The 21,151-nt window shown below is 44.9% G+C and overlaps 1 protein-coding gene across 3 annotated transcripts in view; it reads right to left on the bottom strand.

Annotated features, from left to right (window-relative positions):
* Window positions 1-3,076: 3,076 nt before the first annotated feature.
* RUBCN (rubicon autophagy regulator) overlaps window positions 3,077-21,151 on the bottom strand; it is a 62,082-nt gene continuing 44,007 nt past the window's right edge. Inside the window, exons 13-21 of one of the 3 annotated variants that reach the window (XM_049879219.1) lie at window positions 15,020-15,080; window positions 14,173-14,305; window positions 13,429-13,574; window positions 12,391-12,455; window positions 11,706-11,944; window positions 10,294-10,355; window positions 9,656-9,809; window positions 8,491-8,584; window positions 3,077-8,287 (exon numbers count right to left, since the gene is read on the bottom strand). In XM_049879219.1, coding sequence (XP_049735176.1) covers window positions 8,109-8,287; window positions 8,491-8,584; window positions 9,656-9,809; window positions 10,294-10,355; window positions 11,706-11,944; window positions 12,391-12,455; window positions 13,429-13,574; window positions 14,173-14,305; window positions 15,020-15,080 — 1,133 coding nt within the window. In that variant the 3' untranslated portion in view covers window positions 3,077-8,108. Of the gene's footprint in view, window positions 8,288-8,490; window positions 9,227-9,655; window positions 9,810-10,293; window positions 10,356-11,705; window positions 11,945-12,390; window positions 12,456-13,428; window positions 13,575-14,172; window positions 14,306-15,019; window positions 15,081-21,151 lie in introns of those variants that run through there. The other 2 variants (XM_049879201.1, XM_049879210.1) reach the window with 2 other exon arrangements.

Below are 21,151 nucleotides of genomic sequence, written 5' to 3'. Positions count from 1 at the left end.
AGGTCAGGATAGTTCTGTCCCTTGTCCCACAATGGACTTCTGATCTCTCTCGTTCCCATTGAGAGGCAGGGAGGGAAAAACTTATCAAGAATGTTATGATACTGGTGAGGAGTGAACTTCTTGGCTCAAGTAGACACATGAGACTATGTGGGCAGCTCCTGTCTGGCGGGGAGATGAGAAGGAAGACAGGGACAAGAGCTGGTTGAATGGACATAGAAATACAGGGTGGAGAGGAGGAATGTGCTGTCTTATCAGGGGCAGAGCAGCTAGGAATACATAGCAAGGTGTATATAAGTTTTTGTATGAGAGACTGACTTGATCTGTAAACTTTCATTTAAAGCACAAAATAAATAAATAAATAAATAAAATGTTTGCCAAGTGGTTCTCTCCTCCTTCTCCAGGAAGAGTCATGTCTATTTGTATGGAAAGGTAATCAAAGTTGAACCCACAGACTGAACCCACGAAGAGTGTCTATTAGAGGCCTCTGTGGATGCCTGATCTGAGGAAAAAAGACCAGGGACCACTTAGAAGACAGATTATACCATCAGACTAGAGACTGCCAGGGTCAGTCTGCTTCATATTCATCCCAAACTTGGGAGAGGTAACTACTCAGGCTCTTTCGCTTGGACGAGTACTGAGCACTCAGTACCACTTAGCCAGTGTGACAAGGTGTAGGTCAGTTACTGCAAAGATTTACGTAACGGAAAAACAGAACAAATTACCCAAGTGCAGGTCTCCAGTGGCCACGTGTGAAAGGAAGGCAGCTAGGAAGAACCCTGTCATGGCCTTCTTTTTTTTGTTTTTAATTGCACTTTAGATGAATGTTCACAGAACAAACTAGTTTCTCATTAAACAATTAACACACATATTATTTTGTGACATTGGTTACCAACCCCACGACTTGTCAGCATTCTTCCCTTCTTGACCTTTGGTTCCCCATTACCAGCTTTCCTGTCCCCTCCTGCCTTCTCGTCCTTGCCCCTGGGCTGGTGTGGCCATTTAATCTCGTTTTGTTTTACAGGCCTGTCTAATCTTTGGCTGAAGAGTGACCCTTAGGAGTGACTTCACTACTGAGCTATAAGGGAGTCCAGGGGCCATACTCTTGGGGTTTCTCCAGGTTCTGTCAGACCAGTAAGTCCAGTCTTTTTTGTGAGTTAGAAATTTGTTCTACATTTTACTCCAGTTCTGTCCAGGACCGTCTATTGTGATCCTTGTCAGAGCAGTTGGTGGTGGTAGCCACGCACCATCTAGTTGTACTGGCCTCAGTCTGGTGGAGGCTGTGGTAATTGTGGTTCATTAGTCCTTTGGACTAATTTTTCCCTTGTGCCTTTGGTTTTCTTCATTCTCCTGTCAGGACCTTTCTGCCTAGACCCCAGCATGGGTCCTTCTGGCTTAATTTGGAAGGTCTTGTGCTGGGTGTTTGAAGGTATGTCTGGGGTATTTGCAGAGGAAGGGCTGCTGAGTTTAAGATGATTAAAAAGGACAGGTGTTTGACAGTGGATAAGTCAAGACCATTGCTGCAGCAGAGACAACGTTTGTGTGGAAGGACCCTCCAAAGGTCATTTTATTTATCCACCTGCCTCCATGTAGAACAGGCAGTTCCTTACATTCAAATGGCCACCTGGCAGCTCACTCATTCATTCCATCCATTCACTTGTTTGTTTGTTGTTCTATTAGGGAAAATAATAACAAGACAGTGTGAGAAATGTGCTAACAGGACGTTGGGACAGTGTGCCCAGGCTCACAGAGGATGGGTTGAGTAGAATGGAGCCAGGGAAAGCTGAGGATTAGCTGAGTTAGCTCTTAAAGGAACAAAGATCAAGGTGTATTTGGAAAACTGCTAACAGGTTCAAGGAATGGCAGGAGATGAGGCTAGGAAGCTAAAGCGTGGCCATATACTGAAGGTCCTTTATGAGCCAGGGAAGATACCAAATCCTATCTCAGAGGGGAGAGAACTATCGGTGAGTTTTAGGCAGGGGAGTGTGATCCCCTCCTCACCACTGCTCCAGTCTACTTTTCTCCACCATGGAGGGCAATATGGCAATATTTATCAAAATTACAAATGCACACACCTTTTGTGCCAGCTATTCGACTTTGGAGAATTACTTGTGCCTACATGAAATTAGGAAACCCTGGTGGCGTAGTGGTTAAGTGCTATGGCTGCTAACCAAAGGGTCGGCAGTTCAAGTCTGCCAGGTGGTCCTTGGAAACTCTGTGGGGCAGTTCTACTCTGTCCTATAGGGTCGCTACGAGTCAGAATCGACTCGATGGCAATGGGTTTGGTTTTTTTTTGTTTGTTTTTACATGAAATTACCTATGAACAAGGTGTTTGAGTTGCAGCATTGCTTGTAATCAACAGAAGACTGGAAACAACTTAAATGTCCATCAGGAAAAGACCAGTTAAATAAATTATGGTCTATTCATACAACGGAAAATGTTCAGCAATAAAAAATGAGCTTCTTTATATATTGATACAGAAAGTTCTCTAAGATATATTGTTTTAAAAGAAAAAAAAGCAAGGCACAGAAACATGTATATAGTATGTTTTTAAAGAAGGTGAAGGCTATGTAGATATTCTTATTTGTATTGCATAAAGAAACTGGAAGAAGGATAACCAGAGAAGTAGTAAGAGGCTACCTTTGGGGGTCAGATAGAAACTGGGCAGATGGGATTCAGGAATGTATCTTTTTGTGAATTTTAAGCATGTGAATGTATTAGAAAATTAAATTTAAATAGTAAATTAAAAAAATTAGAGAAGAAAGTTTTTTCATTATCTTTTTCCTCTGAAAACCACACTTCTGCTTTTCACCTTGTGAGAACTTTTAGTTAGACCTGTGGTTACAGGATTTCCAGTGGTTAAGTGGTTTTCTTTCTTCTTTGAAATAAAGAAGTCGTCCTTTTGCCATTTCTGTAGAGAGACCACTATTGGCATCTAGGTTGAATTTCTTTCCTTTAGATTCCAAGAGAGGTCTTCCTTTAGTCCTTTGTGTAGAGACATCACTGTTGACATCTTGGTTGGATTTCTTTCCTTCAGATTCCAAGTAGAAAAAAAAAAAGATGGGGTATAAGAGAGTGAGGCAAAGAGAAAAGGTCCCTTTATCTCCTTGCTTTCCCCTAACTGCTGCTAGTGCTCACGCAGTGCTTGGTGTGGAAGCTGAAGCTTGGGGGAGAACCTGGGAGGTTGCAGTGGGTCAGTGGGAAGATGATGCCAGGTGGGAACTACAGGTGTCAACTGTTGAAAAGAAATCCTGGCGACAGTCCTGGGGCTGTGAGAGAAAGGACTTACCTAGAGCTTGTTGCCTGAAGTTTACAGGTCATCTGAGCAATGATGTGTTTCAGACTTACATCTCACCTGGCACAGGTCTGCTGTAGTCTCTCAGAGGGCTGGCTGCTAAAACTTCCACCTAGATCCTCAGACTCTTCCTACCTATCAGGGTTTACTGTAACCCACAACTCTCATGTCGCTGGTTCTGCTATTAGGTGGACCTGCAGGGCCAGAAGCACATTTCTCTGCGCTCTGTTCCTCCTCCAGGGGCAGTTCACAGAATCAAGGCAGCGGGAAGTATTCCAAGTACACCCTCGTGTTCTCTGCACCTAGGAGAGTAGCGCTAGGCGGGCTCTTTCTTCCCTGTTTCATCACATCCATCTTTGATCCCAAAGAACATCAGGCTCACAGTGGGAAAGCTTGGGCCATCTGGCAGCTGCTATCACTAAAACTTTAAAAGCAAGCAGTTTGATCCTTGAATATTGGATATAGCAGAGGGCTGTAGTTGATCAGGGCAGAAGAGCCAGCAGGGCAGAAGAGCCAGCAGGATGTGGTAACCATATTGGTCCCTCTCATATACTTAATCAAAAGGTCAAAGGGAAAAGGAAGCAGGGCTGGGCCTTACCTTATGAGGATGCTTTAGCCAGGATGCTATAAAGATCCCACCTACTCCTACCATTACAGCGTATAAGAAACCTATCACATACTTGGTGCCAAGAAGATGCTGAATAAGCATGATTGGCTACCCGGTTCCTCTCTCTTTGGGGTGAGCCCCCGTGACTCGGGGGTAAGTCCTCAACACAGCCGTAACTATACTCTGTGGACTGCCTTGCTGGCAGCAGGCTCAAGAGAAGGTCTGTAAAGCCTGAGGCTGCGATTCCCAGAGCTGTCCTGGTCTTGCCCTTCCTGAGACTTAGTTGTTAATATTTCTTAGATTCTGTAATTTAGTCCAGTCTCTTTCTAATACCCTGCACCCCCTCCTCTTTGTTCCCTGCTTAAACATCTCAGAGTTAGAGCATGTGGCGTGTGTCTTATTTCTAGAGGTTACTGAGGTGACCGTAATGATGATGGTATGCCATACCCTAGTCCAAACCAACATAATTTCTCACTGCACTATGTACTGCCGCAATCTCCCTAGAAGTGCATCCCACTGCTTCTACTCGTTTCACTCTGTGCATTCTCACAAAGTGAACACTGAACTTAAATGTTGACCACATCAGTTATCCTCTGAACATAACTCTTCAATGGCTTTCCAACGTTCTTAGAGTGAAATCTGAAGTCTTTCTTTCTAAAATCCTCCTGTCTCCCGACCTTCCCAAGTGTTATTCCCTGCCTGGAGCCCTTTTATCCCTACTTTGAACTTAGCTCATTTCTGCTCATTCTCTGAGTCTTGGTTAAAGTACATTCTCAGAAGCCTGGCTTGCTCTCTCCAGTCTAAATTAGAGACCCCTGTGATATTTAAATAGCTATTATTAAGGCGTGTAATTACATATCCATTTTGGTGACTTTGGGTCATGTCTGTCTCCCCCACAAGACTCTAACTGGCATATAATAGGTACTCAAATATTTGATGAATGCGTGAATAGGAAGAGAATGGCATGGCTGGAGAGAGTCGACATGTGAGGTAAGGACCTGAATTTAGGTACTAGTGGTGGAAAAGGAACAAGACATGTAAAGAAAAGAACTCAACAGAACTTGATGGCAGGGGGTCAGAAGGAGATACTCCTGACTCAGAGAGGAAAGAACTGAAGATGGCTAAATTTTCAAACCTAGGTGACTAGTGGTCAGGCTTGGGGAAAATATATTAATGTTGATTTTAAACATATTGGTTGGAGATGACAAAGGATATCCAAGGGGAAACGTTCAGAAAGTTGCAGGGTGGAGCTAGGGTTCCAGTGGGCCAGGAGCATGAGACAGAGGCAGAGCCGATGTGCAGAAGTGGGAACTGAAGCATCTGAGACAACACTGATGTTGTGAAGAGGCGGGTTTACCTCACTTTAAGCAATAGCTACCCTAAGGGGTTGGGTTGGGGGAACATCCTATGTGTTGGAAAGGACTATGTAGCACATAGTCCAATCTCGTCATTTTACACATGAAGAAACAAAAGTCCAAAGAGATGAAATGACTCACTCAAGGTCATGTAACAAGTCAGGGACAAGGCACCTTTTTTCCTGCTTCTTCAAATCCAGTTTCCCTGACATTACAACACAGGAAGCTTCTGCATTTTCACAGACATTCCTGCTTTAGAGTGGACGCTCAATACCATTTCCTGATAGTCAAGGCAGGCAAACGAAAGGCGGGATTTCATTTCCTTAGTTTATTAAAGAGGACAATGAACTGTTAGGCTGTGTAAGAACCACAGCAAGTAGAAATACAGTTTGGAACACGAGTTACACGCGCACAGAACATCACTATTTAGACTCTTGTCCCTTTTATGTTAATTCAACAAAAGCGCTAAGGCCTTGGCAGAGAGAGTCAATCACAGCCTCATTTAAGTGGAAAACATTGGCCCCCCACTCTTCTGCTGTGTCTTGAATCTTGTCTCCACCATGTAAGCAAATCATTCTTCTTTTCCTTTATTTACAAAGAACACTTCTTCCCTCCCGTTTCACTCAGAAGGAACTCTCTTCAGTGCATTTAGAAGCTTCTCCCCACGCAGTAGGGGATTTTCAGAAACTGATAAGCTGCAAAGTGCTTTCAAAACATCCCATCCTCTGCCCTCTCTCCCCCACTCTCAAATAAATAAATAACTGGGTATTTGGTCAGTGATGACAGCATGGCGTCAAGGTCACTAATGCACATATGCAGTCTATAAGGATGGAGTTGGGGAGGTGGAGAAAAGGAAGCGAAAAACCAGGAGCTGGCAGGACTGCTGAGCTCAGCTTCAGAAGCTGTCAGCGTCTTCCATCCTCCAATCCAGTGCTAATACGAAAGAGGCAGGACAACAACAGAGTACATCTCTCCTCCAGTGCAGTGACTTGGAGTAAGGAGCTGGATGTACAGCCCACCATTTTTTATAAGCCTGAATCTGGGGCCTAACCCTCAAATGAGACTTGAGTTTTGTGGGGTTATTCCCACAGCTCCTTGAAGGGCAAGGGACCTTCCAGTAAGCTCTCAGAAGACTGGGCTGGGCTGAAGGCCTTGGCTTTTACAGTCTCCGGGCCTTCCAGCTTGATGTAGCCTTTAGATCCCAAGTTTAAGACAGGAACCACACCACAGGCCAACTCTGACACATTGCTTCTTCCTGGTGGAGCCTCAGCTCTGGCCATTACCTTGATGCCCCTTCTCCTTCCTTGTGATACTTCTTGTAACTCCAGCTCCGTCCTTATCAGCTTCCACCAACCATGTGCAACTTTCTGTTCAGCTTCCTGGGTAAGTGCACAAGCCACGTGTTTTCTACTAGCAACTAACTATGAGAAGACAGCTACACAGGAAGAGTCTAGTCTCAGAACAAAAACACTATGGGCCTTAGTTCACAGAGCTGCCAGCCCTCGGAGCAACAACCCTGCCCAGTGTTTCCCCTAGAAGTTAGAAGCTAAAGCAACATAACGACCACTACAGACATATACAAGGTCCCATTGACAAATCTTCCCCATTGGAACACATTTAAAAAGGGAAGGAGGGTTAAAATTAGTAATATGAAAAGGATGACTGAATATACAAGTTATCACAAGGCTAGGTAAAGAGTTAAGTGCATAATTGGCATAAAGGCTCTTGTTATCTCAAGAACGCAGGAACATTCACACTCACATCCACAAATGGTCAAATTCTATAACACCATGACTAACAGGAAGCATTTCCCCCAATTTTGACAAAAGAGACTAAGGCAAGAGATCCACCACCAGGGAGGGTCCCAGCTGTGCTGCAGGAAGGGGAAAGGGAATGGAGTTGGGCCGTATTTTTCCTAAGAACCACAATGACCATCTAACAGAGGACAGAGCAGTAGGGGATTCACTAATAAGATGGTGCATGGGGTTTCTGTCCTCAGCTTGGGATGGCATCAGGAAATTGCCTGAGCTTGAAAGAGCTAGGCTGACTAAAAGGAACCTTACACCTAAAAGGGAGCCACTAGCTCCTCTGGTTGAACGTTCTTTAAGCAACAAAGCTGTAGCCTTATTTATGCCTGGTGTTGAGGCTACAAGCGGGCCTGGCCGAAGCATCAGTTCTGTCCTTTGTGCCAAGCCCACCAGGGTAGATAAAGAAAGCTTGTGGCACCTCAGTCCTGACTGCCTCACTGAAGTCTCTAAAGGTCCCAGGGTAGTATTGGTGCTGTTCTGCTGGCCCCAAAAAGACATAAATAAGCTGGACAGAATGCCCATGACAAAGTCCTGTTCTCTATTTCTCCTCAGGGCACAGTCTGACCCTATTCCAGGATTTGGGAGAGAAAAAGATTTCATCCCCATTTCAGCAGCAAAGGAGAAGTGAGTTGGTTGAGACAGGCCTGGCTCAGAAGCTACAACATTAAAAGGAAAAAAAAAACTGGAAATGACACTTGTGGTCAGCTGAAACTAGATCTGGTCCTAGTGGAAAAGGCCAGGGGTGTCAGAAGAATCGGGTCTGGCTGTCCGTTCCTCTGACGGAGGCACTAGAAGCTTCATTTAGGGACCTATGTGTCAGCTTTGATGGAAAAACCTGGTGCCAGAAATTATCTGTCACAACAGACTGGACCCCACCAACTAACAAAGGCCAGACAGGATGTCTACACATGGATGTCAGACAAGTCATAAAAAGAAAATAATATTAAAAAAAAAAAAGCCCCAAACGGGAAAAGTCCTAAAAGGGTGGCTCAGTTCCGCATTACGTATGACTCTAGTCCTTAGGTAGAGAGCTTAATGTACTTTCTTCAGGTGGTCTCCAAGCTGGTGGCTTCTAGGGCCAAGGCTTCAGTGGGCTCCTCCTCATAGTCTGACAGGTAGGATTCCAGGCTCTGCTTGGCCAACAACTCCCGCCGGGCCTGTAGCCGCTCACACCGGGGACAGCTTCCAGACTTGAAGCAAGCTTTATGGTAACATGCTTTACATTCTATCCAGGTTAGGAGGGCGAGAGAGAAAAGAAAACAATTTGTATGATCTGCAGCCTGTTCTCACCACCACGGCCCCACGCTTCTGTGGTGAAACACCAGGAGCTGTGAATCAAACCACACTCTTCCCAATAGGGGGGATGAAGGGAAATCAATTAGCTTTGGGTTCAGTCGTGTTTGGCCCACTCCTAGCCCCAGCCCTCACCTTCACAGGTCCGGCACTTATGGAGCTCAAAAGGAAAGATGATATCATCCTCATTCTGACAGAACTCACAGATGAAGCCCTTGGCTTGGCAGAGCTGGGGAGGAAAGAGGCACCAAAATGAGGGACAGGAACTGGCACAAGAGGGCAAACACAGGGGAGGGGAGGGGAAGAATATAAATAAAAACTGAGTGGGCTCTAAGGGGTTCTACCGCCTGCAGGAAAGAGGCCTGGGTTGAGCCTAGAAGCATGAATGCCAAAGTAGGGGCAGGGCTAGGCAGTGTTACAAAGCTTTTAAGGTGGAGACAAGAGAGGCACAAGTTCAAGAAACCCTCACCACTAGAGTGGCTCTCAGTGAAAAGGAGGATGGAATGGTGCCATGAGGAACCTCCTAAAGCCAGTATTCCAAACTGGGTAATGATTTTCCTTGGAAATAGAAGCCACAGCCAATTAACATAATTATGTGAAGATAAAATATGAAGGGCAAGGATGTTTCGCCCTGCCTTGGGTCAGGTTAGAGTGAAATCTTTCCAGTTCCCCCAGCCAAACAGGATTCTCTACATATGGCTGGTTTTAAGCCCTGACTCTGGGACTGCCATGGGAATATAAGCAGCATATTCTAAGGTGGGAAGTTCTAAAAGAGGAATTCCTGGCAGGTCGCGTATATGAAGAACAATAACAACTCACATCTGTAGAATACTTAGTTTACAAAATGCTTTCATATAAATTCATCGATTCTCTAAAACAGAGAAGAAAGGACAGTTGGTATTATCTTCCTTTTACAGGCAAAAAAAAAAAGGAGGCTTACCTCAAAGAGGGCTAAATATCTAGTTAATGACTGAAAATGATAAAGCCAAGACCCAGTCCCTCTTCTGATTCTAATCCAGGGTTTCTCCTACCACGTTGTGACAATACCTTTGTGAAGGCCTGGCAGTCCAACCCTGAGCCACCCAAGAGCAATGCCAGGACCAAATTCTCTACTAATTTAAGTATTCTAGACCTGGATAATCTAGCTGTGTAGCAACCCAGGAAATAACAATCCTGTTCAGTCTCTCTCACAGTGTTGACAGGCCATTTCAACTTCCTAGAGCTGAATGGCAAGAACCTTGGGTCCACCCCATCTCTCCAGATCCCTAAGCAGAGGCCCTGTTGCATGAGAACTTCTCACCATGCATCGATTTACGTGGGTGGCCCCTGCCCTGGTGAGCTCAGCAAGCCGAGGCCCCAGCTCCCCCTTCCTGGTTGCAGCCAGGTCATTCAAGGAGTACAGGTGAAGATCCTCTGTTAGGTGGCCTGGAACTGTGTCAAAGGAATCCAGAAGCCTACAGAAAATAAGGGGGAGGGAGTATGGGCACAGAATGAACACTTTGTGTGGCATGCCATAGTGGAAGGATCCCTATCAAGAAGCAGGAGGGAGGATGCCAGACAGAGGCAATCAGGGTGGGCAACACTGGGGGCGGCCTTGCAGCTTTAGGCCCGCCTGGGCACTCCCGGCCACACCAGCCCTCTCATGCTACTGGGTGTCTGGATGGCAGAAGTGACTCTTACAGTCTTCTGCAGCATGATTCATTCCAGCTTACAGAGAGCAGGAGGCCTGCCCTGGATAGAATAACCATAGATTTCCCCTTCTAGAGAGAAGGATACAGACCAGTTACTGCTGTGTCTTCTCATTCACTTTTTTTAGAGTTTCCTTCAAGATCCCCCCACTCTCTCCTTTTTCATATACCAAAGGCCAACTCCTGGGACATGTCCCTTTTAGGGACATTAACTCACGTCAGAGCCCTCTGGCCTCCACATAAGACTTACTCTTTGGCCAGTCGACATGTCTTGAACATGTTCTTCATGTGATACAGCTGGACCCGCAGCAGCTGAAGAGAAAGGCATTGCAGGGCGGCAGCAAGGGAGAGAGGGGGAGTGGAGAGAAGAGGGGAAAAATTTCTGTTAGATGGTGCCCAGCTACCACCGCTGACTGCCCTGACAGGGAATACAACAGAGAACCCCTGAGGGAGCAGGAGGGCAGTGGGATGCAGACCCCAAATTCTTGTAAAAAGACCAGACTTAATGGTCTGACTGAAATTAGAAGGACCCTGGTGGTCATGGCCCCCAGACCTTCTGTTAGCCCAAGACAGGAACCATTCCCAAAGCCAACTCTTCAGACAGGGATTGGACTGGACAATAGGATAGAAAAAGATGCTGGTGAAGAATGAGCTTCTTGGATCAAGTCGACACATGAGACTATGTTGGCATCTCCTATCTGGAGGGGAGGTGAGAGGGCAGAGGGGGTCAGAAGCTGGACGAATGGACACGAAAAGAGAGAGCAGAGAGAGGGAGCAGGATGTCTCATTAGGAGAGAGCAATTAGGAGTATATAGCAAGGTGTACATAAATTTTTGTATGAGAGACTGACTTGATTTGTAAACTTTCACTTAAAGCACAATAAAAAAAAAAAAAAGAAACTACTGTTAGAACTGTAAGAGGAATCCCTGGATGGTGCAAATGATTAAGTGCTAGATTACTAACCAGAAGGCTGGTGGTTCAAACCAACCCAGAGGTACCTCGGAAGTAAGGCTGGTGATCTGCTTCCAGAAGGTCACAGCCTTGAAAACCCTATGGAGCAGTTCTACTCTGTACATGTAGGGTCACCATGAGTCAGAATCGATTCAAAGGCAACTAACAAGAAGAGGACTGTAAGAAAGACCAATGCCTTTAATCCTTGGGGGTCTGGAAGCTTTGCACATAACAGCTAGAGCTGGACTGTCTTCTACTCTTTTAACTCAATAACTTGCTCCAAAGTGACCTCTAGTCAGGGAAGGCCCCTCTGTTAGACAGACTGGACAGGCTAGTAGCTGGTCACTCTGCCCAAATCACATACAAGGCTGGGAGCAGCTGAGAAGAGAACTCCAGAAATCTAATTCCCCAGCTGATACTCTGTTCTCTAGTCAAAAGTGTATTTGGTGAAGGGAGAAATCCTGCTTTTGCCATCAAGCACTCACTGTCTATAGCTTCAGAGTTGCCATTGCTAGGGTTGAGACTCTAATTAGGTAGATCTCTGGGAAATGGGAGGATATTAAGAAAAGACATAGAGCATGAAGGATAGGATGGTTATAGTTCTAACACTGTGACAAAGAGGAGTGTGATGAACTTGGAGAAGCCAGTATGAACAGAGGATGGGGATGAGAAGGGCAAGAATCTATGATGTGGCCTTGTCCAGGGTCTTACCCTGACTTGATTGAGCAGCTTAACCTTCCTGTAGAGGGCACTGTTGATGTCCTGCACATTGAAGAGAGGGTCGTTCCAGATCTTGCTGAGCAGGTCCTTGGAGAAATTGCTGACATAGTACTTGCTGAAGTCCCACTTTCGCAGAACCCGGCTGGGGATGATCATCTGGGCATTCTCATGGCAACACTGACAGAAGTACTTGCCCAGGTACTCACAGTATCGCAGCCGCTTGATATAATCTGGAAAAACAGGGAAGCCAGAGGCCCGAGGTCACTTTCCTATTTACAAGCTGGTGAGGCAGAGCAGGGAGGGATGGCCAATGGGCTCCACCCACCTCTGTTTGAGCTCCCCCCAAATGGCAGAAACCCACACAGCAGGACTTGTACTTCCTGTGTCCCACCCCATTGGGAAACAACCCTGCTAGAGTTGGAAGGACCCAGTCTCCAAGAGCCTGGCTACCACTACTCAATTTACACCAGTATACAATTCCGGTAATGTGCTCCCAGCAATAACATCCCTCTGCTTGCCACTGTTCTCACCTAGGCCAACCCCTTCCCCTCCAAGCCCCTCCCTCCCTTTCCCCAGTTCTGCCCTGCTACCTCATTACTACCTCTCTGAACAACCCCCTCTCTCCCAAGTGCTGGGAAAGGTAATGCCCTTGGAGGCAGTCCGGGCAGACACTCACCAGGGTCAGTCCGGATGCCGCATCCCGCGCAGCGGTAGTTCTGTTTGGCCACAGCAATTTTCCTTCTGAGGAAAGGGGAAGGAGAGGGGACTGGCAGATACCTGAGGCATGAGGCCTCTGAGTTGTGAAGGTAAGAATGCAAACATCAGGTTCTTATTAAAAGTGGGAAAAGAGAGGAATTCACTTATTTTTGGGGGTTGGACAAAATGAATCTACTAAGCAAACCAATTCAAACAGAGGATATAAAGTTAGAATTTAGGTCTGGACAGGGACCCTCCCCAATACTGAACCATACTTTTTGCACAAACGTAAGGGATGAGAATATTTAGAATAGGCAAGATAGAGAGAACAGAGTTTAATAGTGGTTGCCAGGGGTGGGAGGGACAGGAAAAGGGGAGAATCATGCTTACGTAGCATTGAGTTTTTGTTTGTGGGGATGAAAAATTTAGCAATGGATACTGGTGATGGCTGCACAATGTGATTGATGTAATTGGCTTTACTGAATTGTACACATGAAAAATGTTGAATGAGCCAATGTTGTGTTCTTTATATTTTGACAACAATAAAAAAAAGTACTTTTTAAAAACGTCAGGGATCAGAAACAGTAGAAAGAAGAGAAGAGAAGATCATCTATCTTTAACAGAGAAGAAAAAAAACAAAACAAAACAGTAAGCTCACAAAACTACTGGGAGGAAGGCAAGAGGTAGGGAATGCCAGTGAAAAAGGACCTCATTTCTGGTTAGCTCCAGGTAGGAGTGGGAGGAGCAGGAGTAAGATCTGAGGACAAGCTGGGTAATCCCCCTCTGCCACGGGAGGAGCGGGAGTAGGATCTGAGGACAAGGTGGGTAATCTCCCTCTGCCACGGGAGGAGCGGGAGTAAGATCTGAGGACAAGGTGGGTAATCTCCCTCTGCCTTTCAGGAAGAAGAGAATTGTGTGGGAGGTACAGCTGGAGGGAGACATAAGAGGATGAGGGGGCAGTTCGGACAATCCAAGGGAGATATACACATTCTCCAAAGGATGGCCACTGGCTACTCACGCTGGAGCTGGATGGACATTGAAAATTATCTGAGGCCGGGGCGGGGCCCACTCTAGGTTCCCACGAACACGAATCCGCAGCTTGTAGATGTCAGCATGCTGCCCATCATCTGGAGAGATGGGCAGTGAGTCAGGGATGGGCAGGAGCTGCAGGAGAAAAGCACAGGCTGATCTAACATGGGCAGTCTGGGGAAAGACTGATGCTGGACCCTTCTGCTCAGGACAGAAGAATAGCTAATGAAAGACATTTCAGAAACATCACAGGTAAGGGCTTCAGGGAACCTGGGCCCTTGAAACAAATCATAAGGCGCTAGAGTACTAGAAGTGAGGGCCATCCCAGGGTGGTGGCACCCATTGCTAATGCTGTCCCCACCCCCGGGATCCCTGGTATGCCAGAATGCTTCATGCCTTAAAGACCCAACTGCAAAGAAGAATCTGAACAATTCTCCGTTTATAGTGTCTCAAAGGTACTCGCAACTCAGGAATCCTGCCTCTGGGCCTAGTGAGCAAGTCATGCAGAATAAGCACAGTAAAGGAGCCTTTACGTCCTGTTCTGACAAATGCCAGGGAACACCTAGGCAAGCGTTCATTCATGTAACAGATTTGTAATGAATGTTTTCTATGAGTAAAGAAGGAAACACATTGGCTCATGCCAGACAGGGGACAAAGAAGGACAAGATCAGAAAGGCTCACAGCCTCCTGGTGTTGGACGATGGGTGGGGAAGAAGAGCTGAAGAACCCCTACCTTTTGAGGGGCATCATGCTCTGGGACCAGCCACTCTAGCTCCGAGGCGGCTGGGAGCTGCATTCCCTCAAACTGCTTCAGGAGTCCCATGGCCACTGCCTCAGCAGACGTGGAGTGCAGGAAGGAGTGGGACCTGGCAAGGAGGGAATCGAGGTGGGCTGAGCACAGGGGGAAAACAGGAAGACGGGAGCCTGCCCTTCAGGATCTGATACCATATGCGGTAACATCTGGACTGACAGAGCACTCACAGCACCTCCAGGCTGCTCAGCTTCTTTTCTCATCGTCTTCAGAGACAGGTGATAAAGTGAAAAAAAAAAAACACTGATCTTATAATCCTAAGAGCTAGCTTCCTGACCGTTACATGAGACTGCTAGTTAAGGACTCTACGTCTCTTCCTTTCTCTAAACTTCAGTTTCTTTAACTGCAAAATGGAGATTATTATCCCTGTGTATAAGACAAAGTGCGTACAATTGCTCTGTGGACTATAAAGTGCTACTGTTCCCCCCAGAGGAGCTACTATTTCCCCTAATTGGGTCCACACTGTGAAATCTGCCCAATCTGACTTCATAGTCCAAAGTCATGATCGTGGCTCCTCCTCTCTTCTGGGGCCTGATCAGAGTACAGCAGAGAAGGGACAATACACACCTGGAGCTTTGCTTCCTGAGCCCCGTTTGTACCACAGATCTCCTGCTCGCTTCCCCTGGGCTCATCACTATCAGGCAGGCCCATGACTTTAACCTTGTTTCCTCTTGAATGTGGATGGCTTCATCCATGGCCTTTCCCACCCAGGTATCAAGAACCATGTAAGTTTCGTTGCACACCTCAAGGTTTTATAAAAAGTACTCACAAGGACTGGGAGGACATGCAGGGCTTGCTGTTTGAGGCTGTGTTCCTTCTGATGTCAGCATCTAAATGGAAACCAGAGGTAAGCGGAGCAGGAAATGGAAAAGGAGAAGGTAAGGGATGATGGAAACTCTTACAAAGTACAGCAGCTAAGCACTCAGAGCAGCAGATAGGTGCTGCATTCTACGCAGGACAAGGAGCAGAGCCCACGTGGAGACCACTCAGTGAAGCTCTAAACACAATTTATAATTTGGCTCTACTCAAGTCACAACCAGGCTGAGTTAGTGACGTTATGCATAGCATTGAGAAAGTCAAGGTAGTTACAAATTCAGGTAGAAACACAAACTCAGATTTGGTGAAAAACAGTGAATAAGAAAAGAAAGCATCCTAAGACACACAGGGACACGTTCCCTAACAAGTGGAAATACAAAATAAATGACTCAGATATCTCTCTCATTCTCTAACTCTCAAACTGTCTTAAATGATGAGGTCCCAGAGGCTAGAACTTGGTCTAGCTCTCTTTTATATCAGAAACCTAATACAGAACTTGAATCATAGAGGTTACTCATTAAATGTACGTGGAGTTGGAACTTTGCTTCTAACATCTTACCACTGTTGCCATTATCCCTGACTATTAGAAGTCGTCTGTATCCTTAAAGAAGTTTCATGGAAAGATTTCCTTCCTGTCTGGTGGCACAGGGAGGAAAAGAACTTCTTATGGCCAGGCAACTCCCTGGAGAGGCCTGGTAACCAACAAGTTTTCACTGAAACAGCTAACATGGTCCTTCCTATGTAACTCTCAGGTATGATTACAGGAAACTATGGCACTTTCCAAAGCCTATTTCTGATGAAAGATTTTGAAGAGGATTTCTAATAACGATATGGCTGAACCTCTGGAGACCTCATCTATCCAAATACTTCTGATGGATGGAGAGCGAAAAAAGAATAAGAAATATGGCAATTCATGTTCAAAAAGGGCAAAGAGTGCACACGACAACAGGACTGTCTTGATAAGGCCCATCCCTCACTTCCTTCGATGCCCAGTGAAAAGACCTTCTTTTCCTCATTAAGCCTACACAGGGAAGCCATCGACTATGTTTCTGCCCCTCGACAGAGCACTAGGCTTACGTGACATCATTCTGCACTTGGCCACGAGTAGCTCCATTGTTCTCCACATGTTTCCTCTGTGTGTGTGTGTGTAAGTGTCTCTGTGTGTATACATATATATACTTGTATATAAAGCTAGTTATAAAGTTCTTGTGAGGAAATGCAATTGCATCTAATTCTTCTGTTTGGCCCTAAAACACTGAACAGGGGGCTTTGCATAGCAGCATCGCTCAAACAATACTGTTGATAAATTAGTATCTTCAAAATTACATATGCAGGTAAGATAACAAATGAGATCTGTCAGTTTTTGTGTGCTCTTTAAGCACAGAAAAACTAAAGACAGACAAATTTTTTAACTGGTAATTAACAAGGCTATTTTATCTCACAACAAATAAGTTCACATACGTCATACCTTCTGTCTGAGTTTGTGCCACTAACTCATTGTTGTTGTTGGGTATGGTCAAGTCAGTTCCGACTCAGAATGACCCCATATGACAGAGCAGAACTGCCCTGTGGGGTTTCCTAGGCTATAATCTTTATGGGAGCAGAGAGTCAGATCCTTTCTGGTGGGTTGGAACCACCGACCTTTTGGTTATCAGTCGAGTGTTTAACCATTGCGCCACCAGGGCTCCTTCATTAATGCATTACTAGTTGTCTAGTCATTCCAACTTGTACTAGTGGAGGGAAGAAAAAAATCTAGGCTTTAGCAGACCAGGCCTTCATAGATGATTTGGTCTACAACATTTTTTTAAGTAACACTTACGTTGCTGTGGATTGTGCATAGGTCTTGTCTTTGTAACCCTCAGAGTCTTGTGTACATAACAGGCTCTCAGAAAATATTTCCTAAATGAATGAATGATTAATGGGCTAAAAGCAAAGGTGAACCTATTTGGGAGTGACAGGGAAGGGAAGATGAGAGAAAATCTTAGACAGATATCCTTGCATAAACAGCTAACTTGCTTAGTTACTTTCAGGCAGGGCTATTAGGGAAAACGCTGCACACTAGAGAGGTGGCTGGTAAGTCATGTTTGCTAAAGAAACCACTGTCTTCATAAAAAATATTTAGCAGTTCTTCATCCTCAAAGAGAGGGAGTCTTTTTTCTTTGAGGAAAATAAAATCATTCTCTTCCTTTTGGAAAAAGTAGTCATGTTTCCTTCCTTTTGTTCACTAGAGGAGTAATGACGTACTGGTAGGGACCGCCTAGGTAATCGTGAATGTCTCCAGTAGTGTGAGGACCACAGAACTTTGGGTGTGAGGATCTCAACTCAGGTGTGGGAGGGTAGAAACAGCACCCAATATCAAAAGGGATGTGACACCTGACACTGGCCAAGTGCCCTGAAGGCCCTCTGGCTACCAGTCCTCTGCTGTGCCCTGCAAACTCTCTAGTCAGTTCAAGCAGATGATTAAGTTTATGGGATGAAACACTAGTTAAGGATCTTGATAAAAGAACAGGGAATAAGACAGAAAATGAAGAAGCAAAGAGAGAGAAGGAAGCTATTCAACTGAATTGATTAAAAAAAAAATAAATGAAACACACGGCCGTTGAGTTAATTTCAACTCGTAGTGACCCCACAGGGTTTCCAAGGCTACAAATCTCTATGGAAGCAGGCTGTAACATCCTTTTCCCATGGAGCTGCTTGTGGTTTCAAACAGCCAATCTTTAGGTTAGCAGTCTATTGCTTTGACCACTGAGCCATCAGAGCTAACGTTCCCCAAATGAGGGCACTTTAGAAAGAAGTCTGAGACACTTGCCTTCCAATTGGGAGTGACCATAGTAATAAAATTTCTTTTGTCAATTCTGTGTACAAAAACAAATACATTTTTCCCTAAGGGAACTCATTTCAAATGCTTCTGATGCCTTAGATAGGATAAACTGAAAAAAAAAGTTTATAAAAATAAACAAACAAACAAAAACAAGGACATGTTACAAGGAGAAGAAGCCGCTGCATGTCAGACACTGGTACTGGGATGATCTGGGAAGAACTGGTTAAAACCTTGGTACCCCAGCAAAACCTGAAAAATTTTAAACCAAATAAGTGAGGCACAAGAAGATAGTCAACTTCCAGTATTTACTGGCCAGTCTGATACTGGTTTCCATTCTCCTTTCCTTCTAGCAGATAAGGTGATACCCAGTACATTTAGGAATCCAACTCCAATGAATTTTCTGTAAATGCTGACACAAGAAGAAACGCTTTAATATGGAGAACCACAATCATTCTCGCTTAAAAGGGGGAAAAATTGACTTAAAAAAGGGGTGGGACCTGGAGCAAAGGAGAATGAAGAACACCAAGGACACAAGGTAATTACGAGCCCAGGAGACAGAAAGGGCCACATAAGCCAGAGACTATATCAGCCTGAGACCAGAAGAACTAGATGGTACCCGGCCACAACCTATGACTACCCTGACAGGGAACACAGCAGAGAACCCGAGGGAGCAGGAGAGCAGGAGAGCAGTCGGATGCAGACCTCAAACTCTCCTAAAAAGACCAGACTTAATGGTCTGACTGAGACTAGAAGGACCCTGGTGGTCATGGCCACCAGACCTTCTGTTAGCCCAAGACAGGAACCATTCCCAAAGCCAACTCTTCAGACAGGGATTGGACTGGACAATGGGATAGAAAAAGATGCTGGTGAAGAATGAGCTTCTTGGATCAAGCAGATACTTGAGACTACGTTGGCATCTCCTATCTGGAGGGGAGTTGAGAGGGTAGAGGGGGTCAGAAGCTGGTGGAATGGACACGAAAAGAGAAAGTGGAGGGAAGGAGCGAGCTGTCTCATTAGGGGGAAAGCAATTAGGAGTATTTGGCAAGGTGTATATAAATTTTTGTATGAGAGACTGACTTGATTTGTAACCTTTCACTTAAAGCACAATAAAAATTTTTTTTAAAAAAGGGGGGTGGGGTGGGGAGAAACAGCTGATTATCTTAAATGGGATACAATTAAAAATCTTGTCAGAAAATACAGTTCATGAATTTTCCTCTTTATATGCTGTGCCAGTTATCAACATATGGCCTCTCTGTTCCAAACCTGCCCTTTTCTGCCTGCTCTGAGATAATGGACCCGTAAGTATGTCTCCTCTGCCAGCTGGCACTGTGTTGAGCTTTGTCAGTAGAGGGCACTGGAGGGACAACAGAGGAGGAAGGGATTTCTCCTCCTGGTTCCCGTGTGCTCCTCTAGGCAGACTCCTGAAGTACGTGTGGCTTTCCCCGGGGAAAGCCTTTTGGTGGCTTTTTAACAGAGTGCCACTAGTGGTACCTCCTGTAAACAGCATCCCTTGGCACCTCCTCAGAAAGCTTCAGAGAATGCTATAGGCCTGGCACCTCCCCGTGAATGCCATCTGCTAAACCCTTGAGTTCTGAGGCACAGCACCTCCCTGTAGACAGCTTCCCCCGGCACCCTATAGAATGGGTTTTCCAGCGAGTGCTTTTGGCAAGGCACTTTCCAGTGTACAGCATCCCCTGGCACTCCCTCAGGCAGTTCTGCAGCTTCACAGAACTTCTCCACCATCCAGTCTGGATCTCGGCCTTAGAGGTGTGGCCCTCTTCTATATTTATTCCTTCCTTGGGTATTCTTTCTCAGTCCTCAAGTAGTGACTGCTCCCTCTACTCCTGTATTCCTTAGAGTTCTCTTTACTCCCTACAAACCAATCTCCTGTTACTCCAGTCTCCCATTAGAGTTAATACTTTTTTATATTAAACTTTCCCTATTCAATTACTGTGTGGTTTCTGGCTCCTGATCAGACCCTGACCAGACATGTGCATAGTGCAGAAGGTTGAAACTCTAGAAGAACCTACAAAAGAAGATAGAGAAGAATTAAGGAAGCTGTAATAAAAGAGGATGAAGGGGGAAAAAACCCAACGGCACCAAATCCCTAAAACCAAAGAAGTTCAGAAAACTGTCTAGAATTGGGAATTTATGAATGATATCAAACCAACTTGGCAGATACAATCAGAAGAAACAGATGAAGGAAGGCAACAAGACACAAAAGATTACATACTGTAGGATTCCACTTAAATGCAATGTCTAGAAAAGACAAATCTATTAAGGACAGAAAGTAGATTAACAGCTGCCTGGAGCTTGGGGTGGGGATGGAATTAACTGCAAATGGGCATACGGGATCTTGCTGGGGTGAGGAAATGTTCTTAAATTGGATTAGGGTAATACTGCACAACTTGGTAAATTTCCAAATATCATCAAATCATACACTTGAAATGGGTAAATTTTATAATATGTAAATTATAAACCAAAACCAAACCCGTTGCCATCGAGTTGATTCCAACCCAGAGCGACCCTATAGGACAGAGCAGAAATGCCCCATAGTTTTCAAGGAACAGCTGGTAGACCTTCCGGTTAGCAGCCGTAGCTCTTAACCACCGCACCACAGGGCCTCATGTAAATTATACTTCAGTAAAACTGTTTTTTTTAAAAAAAGAAATAGATGTTAATGCATACAAAGCTTTCTATGAATAATTTTCAAGGAAAAGTTATGATCATAAGGTTTATATCCACTTTATTGCTAGGAGGAAGTAACTTTCAAACCTACTTTCTTCAGAAACGCTTCTGCTCCGTATAGTCTACTTGATGAATTAGGATCTAAGAAAAGTGACTACATTAAGCCATATGAATGCAGAGTATCTGTCATAGACTATGTCCATAATATGATGCTTAAGCGCTTTAATTTTTCCAAAGGTTTTATGGATTCCGATGACCTTCCCACATTATCCCAAACGACTCTTCAATAGCATAAATCACTTAAGATGATCAAAAAGAAACTATGGATATGATCAAGAAGATGGTTAAAAAAAAAAGGGAACTATAATGATACATTTTAGAAATAATTTGGTACCAGTAACGAATTTAGTGTGATTAAAGACCAGAAGCAGATGAAGAAGAGCAGAAAACAACAAAGCAATCTAGAGTGGAGAAAGATGAATTGTAAATTGTACTTTCATAATTATTGGGAATCTGTGTATAGACAAATCTAAAATTTAAGTCATTACTTTTGAGAGAGTCTTGTTCTGATTGCTT

Source organism: Elephas maximus, chromosome 1 (assembly GCF_024166365.1).
Source record: "Elephas maximus indicus isolate mEleMax1 chromosome 1, mEleMax1 primary haplotype, whole genome shotgun sequence".
NCBI lineage: Eukaryota > Metazoa > Chordata > Mammalia > Proboscidea > Elephantidae > Elephas > Elephas maximus.
This window is presented reverse-complemented; position numbering and strand designations above follow the sequence as displayed.